We start from the raw sequence: 19528 nt of genomic DNA, 5'->3' as shown, positions 1-19528 counted from the left end.
GGCTTAAAACCTAGATGACAGGTTGATAGGCTCAGCAAACCACAATGGCACATGTATACCTATGTAACAAACCTGCACGGTCTGCACAGGTATCCCAGAACTTAAAGTAAAATTTTTTTTAAAAAGTTCAACATTTCACTGTTTTTTTGTAGTTGTTTTGTTTTTAATGAGACCCTTTATGGAACCAAAAAAGCCAAGGAGGATGTCATTATAAATTAAAAATAGAGGGATCTCGCCTTGTGGTGCTGCATAAGAGTGGAGTATGAGTCTGTGGCAGAGGCAGTCATGGCAGGACAAGCGTTTAGAAAGTTTCTTCTACTCTTTGATGGAGCGTTTGTTGAAAGGAGTGCCACCATAACTGTAACCAAAGGGGACATTATACTTCCAGAAAAATCTCAAGGAAAAGTATTGCAAGCAATAGTCATAGCTGTTGGATCAGGTTCTAAAGGAAAGAAAGGGTGGAGAGATTCAACCAGTTAGCATGAGAGTTGGAGATAAAGTTCTTCTTCCAGAATATGGAGGCACCAAAGTAGTTCCAGATGACAAGGATTATTTCTTATTTAGAGATGGTGACATTCTGGCTGGGCACGGTGGCTCACGCCTGTAATCCCAGCACTTTGGGAGGCCAAGGTGGGAGGATCATCTGAGGTCAGGAGTTCGAGACCAGCCTGGCCAACATGGTGAAACCCTGTCTCTACTAAAAATATAAAAATTAGCCAAATATGGTGGTGCACGCCTGTAACCCCAGCTACCCAGGAGGCTGAGACAGGAAAATGACTTGAACCCAGGAGGCGGAGGTTGCAGTTAGCCAAGATCATGCTATTGCACTCCATCCTGGGTGACAGAGTGAGAAACTCTTTCTCAAAAAAATAAATACATAAAAAAGAGATGGTGCATTCTTGGAAAGTATATAGACTGAAATAAGTCACTATTAAATGACATCAACGTGAAGCTGCCCATTCCACTGAAGTTCTAAAATCTTTCGTCATGTAAATAACTTCCATATCTGTCTTTTATAATAAATGAATGATAACTAATGACAAAAAGTAGAGAGCATAGCTAAATCTATTCAGTCTATCCTCAATTCAAACTATCCCTCATGCTTCTAGGTGTTTCTTTTGTCAATCTGTCCTGTTTTCATTACATGTTGTTCTTCCTTACATTTTCTATTTCTTCTTTGAAATCACTTTCATAACTTCAGACATACTTATTTTTTAATCTTTTAAGATAATTTTATTACCTCAATATCTTGAATTGCTACAGGGGTATTATCAACCCAGGGCCAATTTATATGTTACAAGCTTAACTTAGAGTTTCCTGCCCCATACAAGTAATTTAAATTCAGACTTTTTTTTTTTTTTTTTCTTTTCTGAGCCCTGGGTAGTGGCACATCAATGGGTTGGTTTTGTTTCCTCTTCATTGAAGGTGGTGAGTTTCAAAGATCTCAGCTTTATGTAAAGGTCTCCGTTCCGACTCTACGCCAAACCTCCTTTCCTGTCTTCATGTGGGTGCTAACTTAGAACTCTATTTCTGGGTCAAATAACTCCCTGCTCTAAGCCCTGATGACTATACCTTTGACACGCACTATATTGGTATGGCTTTTAATTGTCTCTTTGTTTCTAGCATCTGAGGATGTATGTCTTTGTTAATTCAACTATGTATTTTAAATAAACGTCCTATTTTATCTAACATTTGTAGATATTTGTAGCTGGGGAAAACTAACTTTAATTGATTCTACTGAGTAGACAGGACTGGAAGTCCGGTCTCTGGGGTTTATTAAAACCAAGGTAACTAGCTCTCCTGGATGCTAGCTCACTGTCCAAGTTGAATTCAGTGTCAGTCATCCAGAAAACGTCCCAGTTTTCATGTGTGAAGTCTGCTTATAGTGAATAGACCAGCTTAGGTCCTTCATTTAGTTCAGTGAACTCCTCAAAATGTGGTTTCAGTATTGAAATAATTGGTTATCATTCTGATTTGACTATTTTCTCTCTCTGCTAGGAAACCAGAGAGGAGTGAATCCTACAGACAATAGACAGATGTTTGAAATACTTAGAACATGGTTTGTTTTTGTTTTTGTTTTGAAGTGGAGTCTTGCTCTGTCGCCAGCCTCGAGTGCAGTGGCACGATCTCGGCTCACCGCAACCTCCGCCTCCCAGGTTTCAGTGATTCTCCTGCCTCAGTCTCCCGAGTAGCTGGGATTACAGGCATGCACCACCACGCCCAGCTAATTTTTTGTATTTTTAGTAGAGACAGGGTTTCATCGTGTTGGCCAGGATAGTTTTGATCTTTTGACCTTGCAATCTGCCCACCTTGGCCCCCCAAAGTGCTGGGATTACAGGCATGAGCCACCGAGCCCAGTCAGTTGTTTTAATTCAAAGTTCTAGACACATGGGAAGTGGAGGAAATGCTGGACGAGAAGGCACAGTTAGATGGTAGACCCACCTCTGTCAATAACCAGGTCCAATTCTAACTCATTGTTTTTCATTTGCAAAATAAGAGTGTTGGACAAAATACCCTATAGGCTCCTTCTAGCTCTTAGGTGATTTGTAAAGGTTTGGGGTGAGGGTAAACTGCTGGGTTAAAGTCTGTGTAGTCTGAAAGCCATGCAGGGGCTCTGATGGGCTTACCCCTGTCCCTGAAGCCGAGGCCTGATGTGCTACTTTCCCAGGGCTTGGTTCTTGCCTGTTTTTCTTGAGGCTGTCTTGGCATTTGCACCTGCTCTCGTGGCTTCACTGGCCACTTTCTCAATCCTGGCTATCTTCTCTATGTTCTTGTTCCCTGTCTCCTATGGGTCTGTTTCTTTCTGGCTACTCACCATGAGGGCAGAGATGCCAAATATCTACAAAATTCCTCACATTCCTGAAGAAATTCTCCCAGTCTTTCCCTAGCATCCTGTCTCTGAGGATACCACTGTGATTGGTGAGAACTTTCATAGATCTAGCCTCTTCATTTACCAAATCCTACCAAACCACTTTTCTTGTGAAATGTCTCATATGTACATTTTGTGCATTCAATAAATAGCTTTTGAGTTAGGCCAGGCACTGTATTGGACATGGATTAAACATAAAATAAAGAAAGCAGATCTCGGCCAGGTACAGTGGCTCACGCCTGTAATCCTAGCACTTTGGGAGGCCAAGGCAGGTGGATCACCTAAGGTCAGGAGTTCCAGACCAGCCTGGTCAACATGGTGAAACCTGGTCTCTACTAAAAATACAAAAAAACAATTAGCCAGGCATGGTGGCAGGCGCCTATAGTCTCAGCTACTCGGGAGGCTGAGGCAGGAGAATTGCTTGAAACCCAGGAGGCAGAGGTTGCAGTGAACTGAGATGGTGTCACTGCACTCTAACCTCGGCGACAGAGCAAGACTCTGTCTCAAAAAAGAAAAAAAAAAAAAGAAAGCAGATCTCTGTCTTCAAGAAGGTTGAGGTAGAAAAGGAGCAGGCAAACAAGTTCATCATGGCTCATGATGAGAAAAAAAAAACAAAAAACAGGCTTGGTAGTGAGTAACAGGGCTGGTTATTTTTGGTCAGTTACTTAAGGGGTCTCTCTGCAGAGAGCTGAGGTCTAAGAGGTGAGAAGAGAGTTCCAGTTACAAGTGCATCAATAAAGCCTGTAGTCTGTCTCTCTCTCTCACACACACACACACGCACACACACGGACACACACACACACACAAAGATATTTGCTGATTCATGAAATGAAATAACTAGCAGCTGACATTGAGTCTACAGCCAAAAAAAAAAAAAGTAGCAATAAGACTTTGCAACTAGCTTTGCCAAAGGTAGAGAACATTCTGATTCTAGGTGATGGATCAGACCTGGTTCTAGGAGTAGAAAAATTATTCAAGAAGAATAAGAGCGATTGATCCATTAAGGGGGATTAAATGCCCTCTTGGGAACATTAAGCACTATATATCGTGATTTCATAATCATCCCCCAAGCTTCCATCTGTAGTTCAACCTTTGAGTGAGCTCCAGCTGAAGGCTGGTTCAGTTCTCAGGCAAATACTATGAATCACAAGAGATAAGTTCACCCTCATCCCGGTGCACATAGTTTTCTTATGAGTTAGGATTTGAGGAGCTAGCTTTCTTAGTGCCTGAATATCCTTGTATTTTGAGTTTGATTTGTAAACGCTGAGATTAAATTTTTCAATTGATCCCTTTGGAATGAACACTTGGGTCCCCAGGTAGCTGAAAAGCACAGCGCAAAAGTCAGCATCACTTAACAGGCTGTTTGGTTCTCCATCCCCACCTTCATTCTGCTCCCAGCTGTGTTTACCTGAAGAACAACAGAGCCCAGGAAGAGGTAACAGCGAAAGACCTTTCTTCCAGGATTTTGAGTCAGGTCCCAGCAATGATCTAGATACCAAGGACACCCAAATCCATTCAAGGAGCCCAATTAGGCTCAAGGAAAACCAGAACAAGACAGGGACCGTGCTCTACAGGCTGTTAGCAGGTCACAGCAAATGTCAAGACAGTAGCATGAAGTGATTCAAGAATTTCAACTGGTCTTCCCTGCAAGCTCTTGACAGAGGAACCCAACATAGGGACCACCAGGGCTCTGCCCTCTTGCTGTTGACTGCACCACATAACAGCTAATTAGATTTTGCTTCCTCTGTGGTTGGTGTTATGTGTAAAGAATGAGCAGAACATCGGCGCTAGTGCCATTCAATCCGTTATGAGTTCCACAGTTTGGCCATGAACAATGGTGGCTGAAATGGCATTCAGATGCAAAAAGCTAGGACCTGGAGACTGAGGCAGCCCTGTGAGACTGGGTGCTGCTGGGCCACCCCTAAGAATGGCCATGTGGAGAACCTTTCTGAGGAAAGAAAAGCTAGAAGTCCAAAGTCCATTGGTGCCCAAGTCTTAGATAATGTGAAGGCATGAACATGGGGTTGCAGATGACGGCACCATTAAAATAAACTAGTCAGTTTATTTGGGTTTTATCTGGGTGGGGTGGTGAGCTTTAACACATCATGCAGCCAATAGCAGGTGCCTGAGCACAGTGTTTACAGGAGGAAAATTCATTCACCTATTTTATTCAGACTCCAAAGACGAGTCTATGTAATTAAGAGACTGAGAATTACACTAGGGACCTCCTAAAGACATGTTTGTGAGAGTCTGCCCAAAGCCAATTAGCATAATGAATGAGACATGCAGGAGCAGTGAGCTCACGTGTGTGCATGTTTGTCAAAGAGGATCATGGTGGTCTTTCATCTTTCAATCCTGTTCAGATCTTGGGCAAGTAAAAAGTCAATTAGAGGAATTTTTTCTCAAATATACATGTACATATGCATTAGAAAGGTAAAAATGAATCCTATAAAAGGTACTTTTTATTCTCTCTCTTTCAAGAATTAAACTTACCACATATAAAAATCAGTTTTAGGCAAGGGGGTATGGGTTGTGTCTTTTTGGTTTGTGTTCTCAAAACCCAAGCAAACATCAGGCTATGAAAAAGGAATTCAAACAGAATAAGTTTCCATTCCTTCACCCAAAGTGCATCAACTTTCTCCCCCAAGACTCACCTCCCTCTCAGCCAGGCACTGAAAAGACAAGAACTCCACCTTCAGGTCTTCTCTGGGGATGTGGGAAATGCCGGCAGAGCATCCTGGGCTCAGAAATCAGTCGTGGCACCTGGCACCTGCTTGCCCTCGCCAAATTCAGCCTGTCTTCCTCAGCTGCATTGTCAGCCACCTTCCCTCCAACTGCCCTGAAGATGGAAGTGTACCCAACCTTCAAGCCTCTGTCGCTCCAGACTGTGAAGGTTCGGGCTGAAGATTCATTATGAGACGAATGAGATGTTCATCTCCACTTACACAGCCTACGGCTTGTGTGTTGAGAAAGATATTGAACCAACAAAATGATCTTCAACACAAAACTCTATTCTCCTCTTCACTCGCCTTTATTTATTTATTTATTTATTTATTTTTGAGACGGAGTCTTGGCTGTGTCGACCACGCTGGAGTGCAGTGGCGCGATGATCTTGGCTCACTGCAAGCTCCACCCGGGTTCATGCCATTCTCCTGCCTCAGTCTCCCGAATAGCTAGGACTACAGGCGCCTGCCACAACGCCCGGCAATTTTTTTTGTTTGTTTGTTTGTTTTTTGTTTTTTTAGTACAGACGGGGTTTTACCGTATTAGCCAGGATGGTCTCGATCTCCTGACCTCCTGACCTCCTGACCTCCTCTTCACTCTTTATTGTTAAAGCACTTATTTCATTGGTTTCAAACTGCTTTAAAAGGACTGAATGTGCAGGCAAGGAGATTGGACCGCGTTGAAGTGTGTATCCCTGCAACTGGGTCCTCCAGGCACGGACACACGTTTGTAAGATTAAAAAGGACATTGCAATTCCAGGCATGGTGGCTTATGCCTGTAATACCAGCACTTTGGGAGGCCAAGGCGAGTGGATCGCTTGAGGTCAGGAGTTCAAGACCAGTCTGGCCAACGTGGTGAAACCCCGTCTCTACTAAAATACAAAAATTAGCTGGACATGGTGGCAGGTGCCTGTAATTCCAGCTACTTGGGAGGTTGAGGCAGGAGAATCACTTGAACCAGGAGATGAAGGTTGCAGTGAGCCGGGATCACGCCACTACACTCAGCCTGGGCCACAGAGCAAGACTCTGTCTCAAAAAAACAAAACAAAACAAAACAAAACAAAACAAAACACCTGCTGTTGCAGTTCCCAGTTATGAGTCCCCAACATGCTCTTGCTATAACCCATTGGATTAAAAGCAGTCCTTCCCTTTGGACTGTGGGTCCAAAGCTTTGCCCCATTTTTCTCTTTCCATTGCAGCTATTCAAGTCCTGAATGGCAATTTCTTGAGAGGTTAATTGGTAGTAGGCCAGCATTAAAAAAGTCAGAGGGGGCAGGAGTCCTGTGGTCATGGATTTCTGAAATGCCATATTAACATATTAACAAAGTTAGATGCCTGTCTTTATTGCAGGGCTGGGGAGCCTTTTATACGCTCAGGTCTTTTCAAATCCCCAGTGGAACTCTGCTGCAGTTTTTCTCAGTTTGACCCCAGCGCCTTTTGTTTCCTGTGGAATGTCATGGGATTAGCATTCCTGGCGGTACTTAGGGAGACATGTTTTCTAGCAGCCTGGGTCCCAGAAGGGCAAGTCAGGCACTCAATCAACAAGCAAATACACAGATAAGTTGCATGGCAAGTTATCATCAATTTTAAAATGTTATTGATGATATTTTTAATCAGTTTATTTATTTGTACTAAACCTATTTCTACTTACAGAACTCCTCAATTCTCACTAGCCCCATTTCAAGTGCTCAGGAGCTACATGGAGCGCCCTCACGGCCCGATTAGACGTGCAGAGCTCCATGAAGCAGATAAAAGACATTCAGGTTTAGACCCTTGGAGGGAGAGAACACAGAGGTCTTTGTGACCTTTTAATGAGGCCCAAAGACACCCCTGAGACTTTCCTTTTCGCACCCCTTCTCTATTAATCCACTTCAACAACATGAATTTCCTCAGTGAGTTGAGGGTTTACCCCTACCTGCCTCAAAGGAATTTTGAAAAGATTAAAAAAAGAAAGGAAAACAGAGCTTTGACTTAGCACTCAGGACCCATCCGAGGTGGTCGCAATTAAAAACAAAAGCAGCCACTGTGATTTGGCCTCGCTTGTACGGTAGTAACATGTGATCTATTTCACCAGCAGCCATAGCGTTTGTTTTGGAGACTTCAGTCAGAAAATAAACGTAACACATGTGTGAAAAGAAAGAAGTGTGTGGAACTCGGAGAAAGTCTTATCTTCTGAACACGATTGCCCGAGAAGAGAAGCCCCCATCTTTTAACAAAGAAAAGTCCATTGTTCATCATTTTGTGCAGTGTGAAAACCAACATGATAAACAATGATCATTTTAAATGGATCAAAAAATAACTTGCATAGACACTGGAGGCCAAGAAAAGAAAAGAAAAAAAAAAAAGAAAGGAAAGAAAAAGCATTATCCTTTTATCCATTTAAAGAAAAGAAAGCAAAATACATCTCATTATCAGCTCTCAATAGAGGATTAATAGGCTCTAAGCAGAAGCTTCGGGAAGGCTGCTGTTTCAGAAAAGCTTATCAGGTTTTTGAAAAGAAGATTTCCAACCCCCCTGAACTCCCACCCTCTTGTGTACACAACTGGAAGAATGGCACACCCAGATCTGATGGTGATAGCTTTTATTTGCAGAGATGGGTTAGATTGGAGATGAGAGGGGAGCTCATCAAAGGGCTTCAGTTAGTTGTATGTAAACCGGCCTTGTCCTCTGACACTGTTCTTTTCCTTGCAGCCCATCGAAAGATGTATCTGAATGGTGACTGGACCCAGGGGTGCTGGGGCGGGGGTGTCAGGAAGCTGCTCTTGGGAATCAGCCATCCTGCTGCTGTTCCTGTAAAGATTTCTGTTACTCTTTAAATCAGTAAGTGGAGACTAGGGCATTCTAATGTTGCAAACATTAAACATTCAAGCTACCACTTAAAATTTCTGCTGCAAAAGAAATTTCAACCACTGACTAGTTAAGGGGAAGGATCTGCCCTACCCTGTAATTCCCATGGCTAAAACGCGTGCCATTTCTTATTTCAGACTGGAAGATTCTGTGGGCTGTCCGATTTAGGTAAACAGTGCTGTGTTTGGCTTTCGTTAGGATGCTCAGAAGTGAGAGCCGTTGCAGTTTGACCCTCTCTTCCTGGCTGTGGGCTTTGCTGTGATACAAGGTAAAGTGAGGAGGGCGTCAGCGCTGCCCTGGAACCCAGCCCAAGCCTGTGGCTACGCTGTGGCTTTGTGTCCTGGGACTGCTTTAACAAATGACTGCAAACTGGGTATCTGCAAGCTGCAGAAGCTCTTCTCCCAGAGTTCTGAAGGCCAGAAGTCCAAAATCAAGGTGTGGACAGGCTAGGTTCCTTCCGGAAGCTCTGGGAGAATGTTCCAGCTCTCTCCTGGCTTCCGGCGGTGCCAGGATTCCTTGGCTCTCTTTGGGTCCTAGACGCTGCACTCCAGTCTCTGTCTCCATGGTCACATGGTGTCCTCTCCGTGCCTCCCTGTGGCTTCACGTGGTCTTCTTATAAGGACACCAGTCACTGGATTTAGGACCCACCCTAAATCCAGGAGGACTTCATCTGTGAGAATGACATATGCAAAGAGCCTATTTCCAAATAAGGTCACTTTCTGAGGTTCTGGGTGGACAGGTATTTGTCAGGACACTATTTAGCCTAGTCCATCCTCATTCTTCGACTCCAAGATGACATTTTCCTGAACTTCTAATAGCTATTTTTATCACTGCAGATTTTATTACCTCGACCAAAAAAAAAAAAAAAAAAAAAAAAAAAACTCTGCTAAACTTTTCACTGCTTTTGAAAAGCATTGCCTGTGGCTCAGGGAGAAAGCTAGAAGAACATGAAGCAAGCAGCTGCATGACACGTCCATGGGACAGGCCTGGGCGTGGAGCGAGGGCTCCAGAGACAGGAGGGAAGGGAGAACTGACCTCGCCTGCCTTCTGTGGAAGGAGGAGGTGGGAGCCACTCAGGGAATGCCGGGGAGCCAGGTAGGCCTGGACTCGGATCCTGGGGGTGTGAGGAGACTGAGGCAACCAGAAGACCTCTCAGAGACAGGACCAAGGGCAAACCACGTGGAAGCCCCCGAAGGCCATGTGCCACCAGGAGCGTCCTCTTCCCAGGAGCATCACCTTCCCAGGAGCATCACCTTCCCAGGAGCATCACCTTCCCAGGAGCGTTACCTTCCCGGGAGCCTAGACTCTGTTCTGCAGGGCTTTGGTTTAGTGCAAGGGGCAAAGGGCTGGGTGGAGAGACGAAGCTTCAGGGCAGCTCCACACCCACAAGGCCAGCCTGGCTTCCTCACTGCTGACCCGTAGCCTGAGGCTGCTGGATCATTAGCCATTCTGGGCCAGCAGCCTGTCTTGCTCTGCCTTTGCAGCCACATAAAGTGCATGAGAAGCTGTAGTAACTTAAACAGAAAGAGGAAGTCCCGGAAGATGGGCACGCTCTTTAAAAGAACATGAAGGAAAAGTCCACATAACCCCTGACAAAAACTCTCTCCTTGACCAAACTTGAGTCAGGCTCCTCCAAGCCCTCGACCTTGGTCCTTGTCCTTGCTAGGCCTGCAAAGCTCAGTTTCAACAGGGATCCTGCTGCCAGTTTATTGAGAACCCTTGATCCTCCATATCGGATCACCCTGGCCTGCCTTCAACAAGAATCTCCTTGATCAGTTTAGCAAGAACCCCGACCCTGAAATCACCTTCATCTGCTGAACCCCCTCAACCTGCTATAAATAGCCCCTTGTTCTTTTTTGTTTTTCATTTTAGTTTTATAATTTTTTTTGATAAGGAGTCTCACTCTGTTGCCTAGGCTGGAGTACAGTGGCCCAATCTCAGCTCACTGCAACCTCTGCTTCTTGGGTTCAAGTGATTCTTCTGCCTCAGCCTCCCTAGTAGCTGGGACTGCTACAGGCACCTGTCACCACCTCTGGCTAATTTTGTATTTTTGGTAGAGAGGGGTTTTCACCATGTTGGCCAGGCTGGTCTTGAACTCCTGACCTCAAGTGATCTGTCTGCCTCGGCCTCCCAAAGTGCTGGGATTACAGGTTTCAGCCACTACGTCTGGCTCCTTGTTCATGTATTGGGAGTTGCGCCTGATCTCTGTCCCCTGTTGTGACAGTGTGGACACCAATTGCAATTGTCCTGAATAAAGTCTTACATACCATTTTAAAAAGTGTCAGAATAATTTTTTGTTTTACACCCTCCCCAGCCCCACCCCCTGTCAGGGAACATTTAAGTACAGAACTTAGAGCTCCATACTAGACAAGGTTTCTCTTCAGCACAGAGAACTTCTGTCCTTGGCCGCACTCTGGTGAGGTCGGTAAGTCCTGCCCCGGTTCCTGGACCCGCAGCCTTCTGTGGAAAGCCCCCACTCGCAGGCAGCCACAGCAGAAGCAATGGAGGAAGGAAGCCCGGCAGGCTGGCTCAGCACGTGGTCGACTGAGGTCTCATTTCCTTTTTATTTTCTTTCTAGTGCTCCTTTCAAAACTGTATCTCTCTCCTTTAGAACACAACTTCTTTTTTTAACCCTAAGTCTCACGTGGAAAGAATTTGTTTAGTTTGCAGTGCTGCTGTGGCATGAACCTTCAGTGGGGTGAGTCATATACCCTGGGCTGCTGACTTGCATGAGGCAGGGACAGGGAATGTTAGCTCGGGGAGCTTGCTTATGTGTTTCCATTGTAAAGAGATGTAATAAAAAGGCACTATATCAGAATGTAAACTCTCAATATCAGTCTTTAATTCAGCAGTGTTTTTCTATAATAAAGTATATTTGTGTTTGTTAACAGAAGGAGGAGGTGGAAAAAACATAAAGCACGTGCAAGTAAAGGTTTAAAATACAGGTGAAACTCTACCTACAGAGGCACGACTCTAACATGCTTAAGGATGCTTGAGAAAGCCCTGACCCTACAAAAAGGCCTAAGACCCGTGGCAAGAATGAAGGAGTCACGCAATGCAAAAAGCGCATGAAGCCCAAGGTTCTCTTCCCCAGTGTTAAATCATCTTAATACAGAGGATTGGGCTTTAGGACATTCCGTGAAACTTGACTCACCGTGTTCTGTGTCTGGAAGCTCAATGTGAAGCAGATCTTACTTGCACTTCTAAAAGGAGGCATGTTGATGCAATGGAAAAAGATCTGATGCAGTAAGACTCAGAGTCCTAAGATTCTCTCTGTCCCTAACTGCCATTACAAGCTTTTGTGAGGATGGAAAGGTCTTTGCAGGGTGCCTGCGCACAGGAAGTGTCTCTAACAGGAAAGAACATGTTGTTGGAGCTTACCATTCTAGTGCAGCTTCCCTCACAACAGCACCAGTGGGGCCATCTGTCCAGATGCCCGGCCCTGTCCTTTTGAACATCCTAGATGCTTTGCACCCTCCAATCAATGTCCTGTGAGTTGCTTTCCTGCTAAAGTTAGCCCAAGATGATTTCTCTTGCTTGTAACAGAAGAGTCTTGCCTTGGTCAGTTGTTTGTTCCCTGTGGCTGCTGTAACAAGTCGCCATCAACTTGGTGGCTAAAAAGCAACAAAAATTTCTTCTCTCACGGTGCGGAGACCAAATATCCAAAATCAGTTTCACTGGGCCAAAATCAAGGTGTAGATTGGGCAGCACTCCCTCCTGAAGATCTAGGGGAGAATCCATCCCTTGTTTCCTTTAGGTCCCTGGGGCTGCTGCATCCCTTGGCTTGTGACCATATCACTCCAGTCTCTGCCTGTGTGATCACATTACCGTCTCCTCTCCTGTGTGTGTTGACTCTCCTTCTGTCACTCTTTTTTAAGGACCCTTGTGATTACTTTTAGGGAGTACCAGGCTAACTCAGGATAATCTCCCCATCTCAAAATTCTTAACCTAATCACACCTGCAAAGACCCATTTTCCATATAAGGTAACATTTATGGGACACAGGAGTTATTACCTGGTATCTCTGGGGGTCATTATTCAGCCTACTGTAGTTGTCAGTTATGGAGTTTGCTTTTATAGCCTATGTTTGCTGTACTTTTTGATGATGACGCTTACAAGTCTCATTGTCTCAATCTGGTGGGACCTGCAGGTACTAATGGCTGTGACATCTGGACAGGAGACAAGCAGCAACAGGAACAGGTTTGCAGGAACCTGGAGCCATTGGCATCTGCTTGGCTCTGCCTCGTCTTTTGCTGTTTATGGGTTATTGCCTTGGCAGAGCCATGGCTAGAGGTATAGAGTAACTCGTAGGCTTTTGACAAGAAACGGTTTTGACCCCATAGGGGAAACACCACAACTCTTATGTGGTTATTTCCATAGCTAATTTGAGTACAATATGTCAAGAAACATGGCCCAAACCTTTCCTATCAAAAGCATTTAGGTTATTATTCTTAAATGGTTTTGATGGTAGTATATTTTACTGTAGAGACATAACCATGCATTATTTAGATACATATTTCTGCTGAATTCCATTCCCTCTCTCCCTCAAAACTGTGAATGCATTTGGTGTTTAAGAACACATGCGTGCTCCCTAACCACAGGGGCATACGCTCAAGCCGCCCCAACAAATGCTGCTATTATTGAAATGGGTGCTCCAGAGTTAGAAAGTAGTTTTTATTTCTTCTAGATGTTATGCAGATTTATGGTAATAATACTTTGTATTGTTAACCTTTGCATGTAATAGTAGCATTTGTTCCTATCTATTGAAACATGACCATGTCTGTGTAACATGCATTAAATAAAAATGGAATGTTGGCAATTTTCAGCTCCTTTACTTCCTGCCAGCTCTCCCTTTAGAAAGCTAACTGGAAGAGAAATATATTTTTTCCAGTGAAATATAGAATTTGTTTTTCAAAGAATGAAACAAAAGTAGGAGTTTGTCGTTTTGTTTGAATTCAAATAATCCCTTAAAGCTATGGGACTAAACAGCAAATTTGAGGGGAGAGGGAGAGGGGAAGATACCATACAAATAGCTAAATTTATACCGAAAGTTCAGTGGAAACAAAAACAGTGTAGACACATGACAGGGGATGTCATCAGTGGACGCAAAATTGGAGCTTCAGATAAGGGGTATTTTTATTACATGTACATTAGGCAGCCTTCTCCATCACAGCAGAGACTGCAGGCCCAGGAGACCTGATGGATTCATTCATGGGTTCACTCAGTTGGTCATTTAGCTGATACTTAAGGAGCACTGGCACAGAGCAGATGCTAAAAGTAGCATGGTGAGCAAATAGTCAGAGCCTCTGTCTTCACTGGGAAGCATCCTTGTGAAGGAAACAGACATTAAGACCTTTCAGGTTCTTCTAGCACTTGCTTCCTGCTCAGCCACATTCTCCTGGTAGACACCTGATCCCCCTGTGACTTTGTTGCAGAAAACTTGTCTTTCAGATCCCCTTTGCCCATCGTCTGTGTGCTCCCAAGAGTCTTCCCTTCAATCCCACTGGGGGTCCCCAGCACCCTGGGCCAGGCCTCTCCCCATGTTACCAACAAGGGTTCCATGTGTTCCTGTGAAGCCAGCTCTTCCTACGGATGGGATGGGATCCCTTGGTATTGAACAATCACCAAGTCAAGTGAAGCATGAGCTCTTTGTTCCCCTTGACCTTGTCTTCTAATTGCTCACTGGTTTTTCCTATCAGCTTGTGAGATCTCCTTGTACAGGCTTGTGAATATTTTTGTGTGACATATGTGCCGAGAATATCTGTCCAATTTATCACTTTTCATTTGATTAGGTGTATAGTTTCTTTCCCCAGGTGATATATATATACACACACACACACACACACACGTATATGTATATACATATATGATAGACACAAATGACAAATACATTAATATAATTGAACATACACAGTGATTTCCTGTCAAGAGTAATATGGTCTCCCCATGTATAGTTTTCCTTGTCTCTAATTTTATTAAATTGTGTTTGCATTTAGATCTTGGATTATTCAAAACATTGCACTATTTGTACAATCACTCCCAAAGACAATACATAAAAACTTGACAGAATCTGATATTTCTAAAATAAATCACTCCAGACCAGTATCTTTTCTCCCTACGCACCCCCCACCCCACCCCACTGCCCCCTCCAGCCGAGACAGAGTTTCACTCTTGTTGCCCAGGCTGGAGTACAATGGCATGATCTTGGCTCACTGCAACCTCCGCCTCCCAGGTTCAGGTAGTTCTCCTGCTTCAGCCTCCTGAGTAGCTGGGACTACAGGCATGCGCCACCACACCCGGCTAATTTTTGCATTTTTAGTAGAGGTGGGGTTTCGCCATGTTGGTCAAGCTGGTCTGGAACTCCCGACCTCAGGTGATCCACCAGCCCTGACCTCCCAAAGTGCTGGAATTACAGGCATGAGCCACCATGCCTGCCCTCCAGACCAATATCTTATGTGAAAATATTTTATAGTATTCTAAGGAAAAATTCAGAGCAGAACTGAAATTCTACCCCGCCCTCCCCCGTCCCCCAGCAGGTGCTGACTTCTCCAGCACAGCCCCCTCACCTCCATTTCCTCTCCTACCAAAAGTATCAGTCTTTCTTCTATCCCCAGACCTGCCCTAGGTGGAAAGACTTGGTCCGATCTAAATTTTGAGCTTCCTGTTTCTTGTGGAGTTGATTTGCGTTTCACTTTTCTGTTCTAAAAGCATTATCTATTCATCGTAGAAAACAAAAGTGTTATAAATAGTAAAGCCTCCACAAATGCACATTATTGGAGGTCTCAGCATCTGACTCCCGTCTCCAACTCCAGAGCCATGTCTTTCCCCACAGCTGCTATCCAGGGATGGGCCCCTGGCCCACCGAGAGCCAGGAGACCAATGGTAGCCTTACCTGCGGGGAGAGGCGTCCCACTTTCCTTCCAGCCCCTGAAAGCTACTGAAGGGAACTCTGCTGCTCTGGTGGTGGTGGGGGGCGGTAGGCAGCCATCAGCAGAGCAGGCAGGGCAGCACCCAAGGCCCTGGAGGGGGAACCCAGAGATGCCTTTCAGGACATGTTGTCCCACACCTGAGTGTCTGATCTGCTAATGCTGCTATGCAGAAGGTTGGGGTGAAACGCCACAATTGCTCCACTCACTAGAGCCACGTAAACCACCTGAGCTGGAGCGGGTGTCTTAGTTGGGCCTGCCAGGCGGCTGGAGGATGTGGGAGAGGAGGCCTGCTTCTCATCCAATTCTCCTTTTCTTTGTCCAGAAATAGGCACACAATGAGGAAGGCGTCTGATTCCAGATGGCAATTGTCCCAGAAAAGCAGGTGCCCTGCACCAGTGTGGACATGCATGCGCATTAATCCAGCCATTTCCATTCGGGGTGCCCATGCCTTACTTCAGAAGGGGGCTCAGTTCACGAAAGGTGGAAGAGCCCAGGAGCTGGAGAAAAGAGTGTTAATGAAAACTGTCTTTGTTCTAAAGAAAATCCCCAAGGGAGCATCATTTGGACGCTTGGTTTTGAATGGATGGAGCACAAAGTGAGGCCGCATGTGTGGTCAGTTGGGAAGGGAAGCACCTGAGCTGAGAAAAGCCACAGCAGGAAAGCAAGTGGAGGGCACAGGTTTTCTTCTGCCCTCTCTTCCCACGAAGAGCCACCACACATTCACCGAGTACCACCCTGTGCAGGGAGCAAGGGCTGGGTGACGGGAGCCTGCAGCCGAAGGACCTGGGCATCCTAGGGACAGAGAACACAGTGCCTACCAGGGATCCCTGTCCACAGCGTGGGAGACGAGGAGCAGAGCTGCTTATGGTCCTGAAAGAGATGGGTCTGAAACAGAAGGAGAAGAACCCTTCTTAGGGTGGCCACTGCAGCCCGTTTGGGGGTCTTTCCCAGCCTGTGAATGCAGACAGATCAGGAGAATTGATAGGAACCAAATACAGGGGACACGGCTCTCCCCTGCTCTCTCTTCCACCAGGAGAAGCAGTGCCATGTGCCTGTGGTTATGCATACTGGAAATTCCTCACTTGGTCTGCCTCTTGCACGCTTTGCTGGCGGTGTTCCCTCGGGTACCGCGAGCAGGGGCACCCCCAGGGAGCAGAGGCCAGGGTGAGGCTCAGAGCCAAGGCTGATGCCTATAAAGGGAGGCAGCTGAGTTGGAGGCCACAGCGTGGGTGGTCCCTGTCACCGTGGAGGGACAGCATGTGAGGCTTTCAGCCCCTCCCAGGGTGGGTGGTATCACTCAAGGAGGAACCAACAAATCCCACCCTTTCCCCTTCCCTCTCTCTTGACTTGCCTCCATCTTTCTTGCCTTTCTTCCCCCCACAAACCTTTCTTGATCTCCTGCTACATACCAGGGGTGATTGTAGGAGCTGGAGACAAAGCAGTAAACAAAACAAATGCTTGTCTTTGTAGTACTTACGTTCGGATGGAGGCGAAGTCGAAGAAACACTTTGATGTTGGAGTTCAAGACAGTGCACTGCTTAACAAAGAAAGAGGCAAGTCAAGGAGAGAGAGGGCAGGTGGAACCCATCACAGAGTGGCCTCTCTGCGGAGGGATGTCTAGCGACTGGACCACCCCACTCAGTGTCCGTGTGGGGTCTGGGGCTCAGGACAGTCAGCACAAGGACTCCAGGGCTCCCCCATACACTGCGGCGCCTGAGGGTTCCTGGGGGGCAGCTGAAGTGTGTGCACCGACCTGGGCCAACATCCAGGGCCCTGTTACGCAAGAGAGAAGGAGCAGAGACTTGGGGGTGGGAGGGGGGTGGGGAGCAGAGCCACAGGCATTCTGCTGTGGTTTCTCCAGACCCACCTGCTTGGGAGGAGCCTGATTCTGCAGCTCATCACCCCTCAGCGCTCCCGCAGGCCCCGCAGCAACTTCCAGGTTTCTGCTCTGCAGCAGTGGGACCTCCTCTCAGCATCTCTCCCCACCAGCCTCCTGGAAGCTTCTCAGGCTTCTCCACCTTTGCTCCTCCACAGAAGAAAAGCCCTACACCAAGCTCACTGGGGCCATGCTGGGCTCCACCGGGCACCATGAACTGACCCAAAACCGGAACACCAAGTCCTTCAGCATTGGCATTGGGCAGGAAAACAGGAGCCAGGCAGGTCACCAAACCACCAGAATGCAGAGTTTAAAAATAGCCTCTCGGCACTGCCCTACTTCTCCTGAAACGATTCCACTGGATCTGGTCACATTTTTATATTCTGGGAGCACTCGAGATGGATTTTCACGATGCACATTAAAGCCGTCTACGTGATATTTAACCAAAGACAGGCAGATTGATAAGGAATCAAAAAGGATTTTAAGACCGAGGAGTGAAGCGTAGGGAGACCTGGAAAGCCGTCGTTGGGCAAAGGAAATGGATTTTTGTACTCTGGGTGTGTGTCAGAGGGAGGGCTGGGGAGGCACTATGTCAGGAAGTGGAAATGGCCTGCTGGGGATAGAGATAACAGAGCTCTGAAATCTGGGAGGAGAATCCTCCAAAGGCTGCAGCCATTGATCTGCAGAGACCCTGCAAGGAATAGCAGGCCTCCTCCAGCCCATTCCAGAAAAACACCAACTCCACCTAAAACCAATGTAGGAAATCCACAGGGTTCAGCCTTCTGCCTGGCCAGCAGTGACCCCTCACCCCACTACCACCATCGGTTTCTCCTAGTCTTTGCTAGCAATCCTCTGGTTTGAATCCAATAGGGGAAGGAAAAGGAAAGAAAACACAAGCTTTTTTTGTTTCTGTTTTTTCTTTGAGACGGAGTCTCGCTCTGTCGCCCAGGCTGGAGTGCAGTGGCACAATCTAGGCTCACTGCAAGCTCTGCCTCCCGGGTTCACGCCATTTTCCTGCCTCAGACTCCTAAGTAGCTGCGACTACAGGCACCTGCCACCGCGCCCGGCTAATTTTTTGTATTTTTCTTAGTAGAGACGGGGTTTCACCATGTTAGCCAGGATGGTCTCGATCTCCTGACCTCGTGATCCACCCGCCTTGGCCTCCCAAAGTGCTGGGATTACAGGCATGAGCCACCGTGCCTGGCCCACAAGCATTTTTATTCAACAAATACTTACAGAGTGCTCCTGCGTCCCAGCGCTGTGGTGGACATGACATCAGGGGATAGAGGGACAATGCTGTCCTCTCTTGGATTTTGTACTCTGGGGCTGGCCGCCAGGGCAGAGCGAAACAGAGAAAAAGTCAGGTGGGGATGAGTGCTATGAAGGGCAATGGGCCAGAGTGAAGGATAGGACAGACGGGAGCCCTCATGGAGGGTGCTCTTGGAAATCACAGACAGGAGGGCCTGTGAAAATTGGCGTCTCTTTTTCTTTAGTCTCTGGTGGGGAGGGGCGTGGGAAGCACTCTTTCTCCTGCGTGGGTCATGGCTAATACTTTTACTGGAAAGGGGTCCAGATCCGGTCTTGGATCTCAAGAAAGAAAGAATTCAGGGGGAGTCCGCAGAGTAAAGTCAAAGAAAGTAACGGAATAAAAGAATGGCCACTCCATAGACAGAGCAGCACCGAGGGCTGCTGGTTGCCCATTTTTATGACTATTTCTTGATCATATGCTAAACAAGGGGTGGTTCATTCATATCTCCCCTTTTTAGACCATTCAGGGTCACTTTCTGATGTTGCCATGGCTTTCGTAAACTGTCATGGTGCTGGTAGCAGTGAGGACAACCAGAGGTCACTCTCACCACAATCTTGGCTTCAGTGGGTTTTGGCCAGCTTCTTTACTGCAAACTGTTTTATCTACAAGGTATTTATGACCTGTATCTCGTGCCGACCTCTTATCTCATCCTGTGACTTAGAATGATTTAACCATCTGGGAATGCAGCCCAGTAGGTCTCAGCCTCCTTTTACCCAGCCCTATTCAAATGGAGTTGCTCTGGTTCCAATGACTCTGACAATACCTCCGCAGGATACCTTGATTCCATTTCTCATGTCCTATAGGGTGTGCCTTCGTCATCTTTCTCCCTTTAGCACACTTCTTTTTTTTTTGAGATGGAATTTCACTCTTGTCACTCTTGTTGTCCAGGCTGGAGTGCCATGGCATGATCTCAGCTCACCACAACCTCCGCCTCCCGGGTTCAACCGATTCTCCTGCCTCAGCCTCTTGAGTAGCT

At 46.4% G+C, this 19528-nt stretch overlaps 1 protein-coding gene across 1 annotated transcript in view; it reads left to right on the top strand.

Moving 5' to 3' along the window:
* The first annotated feature begins 285 nt into the window (after positions 1-285).
* The window catches only part of LOC105539865, an 80336-nt gene continuing 61093 nt past the window's right edge, over positions 286-19528 (top strand). The window contains 6 exon segments of the mRNA XM_011980330.1: positions 286-453; positions 455-590; positions 5569-5762; positions 12519-12638; positions 16401-16491; positions 17402-17527. Coding sequence (XP_011835720.1) covers positions 286-453; positions 455-590; positions 5569-5762; positions 12519-12638; positions 16401-16491; positions 17402-17527 — 835 coding nt within the window.

This window comes from Mandrillus leucophaeus, unplaced genomic scaffold (genome assembly GCF_000951045.1).
Source record: "Mandrillus leucophaeus isolate KB7577 unplaced genomic scaffold, Mleu.le_1.0 Scaffold21, whole genome shotgun sequence".
NCBI classification, from domain to species: Eukaryota; Metazoa; Chordata; class Mammalia; order Primates; family Cercopithecidae; genus Mandrillus; species Mandrillus leucophaeus.
This window is presented reverse-complemented; position numbering and strand designations above follow the sequence as displayed.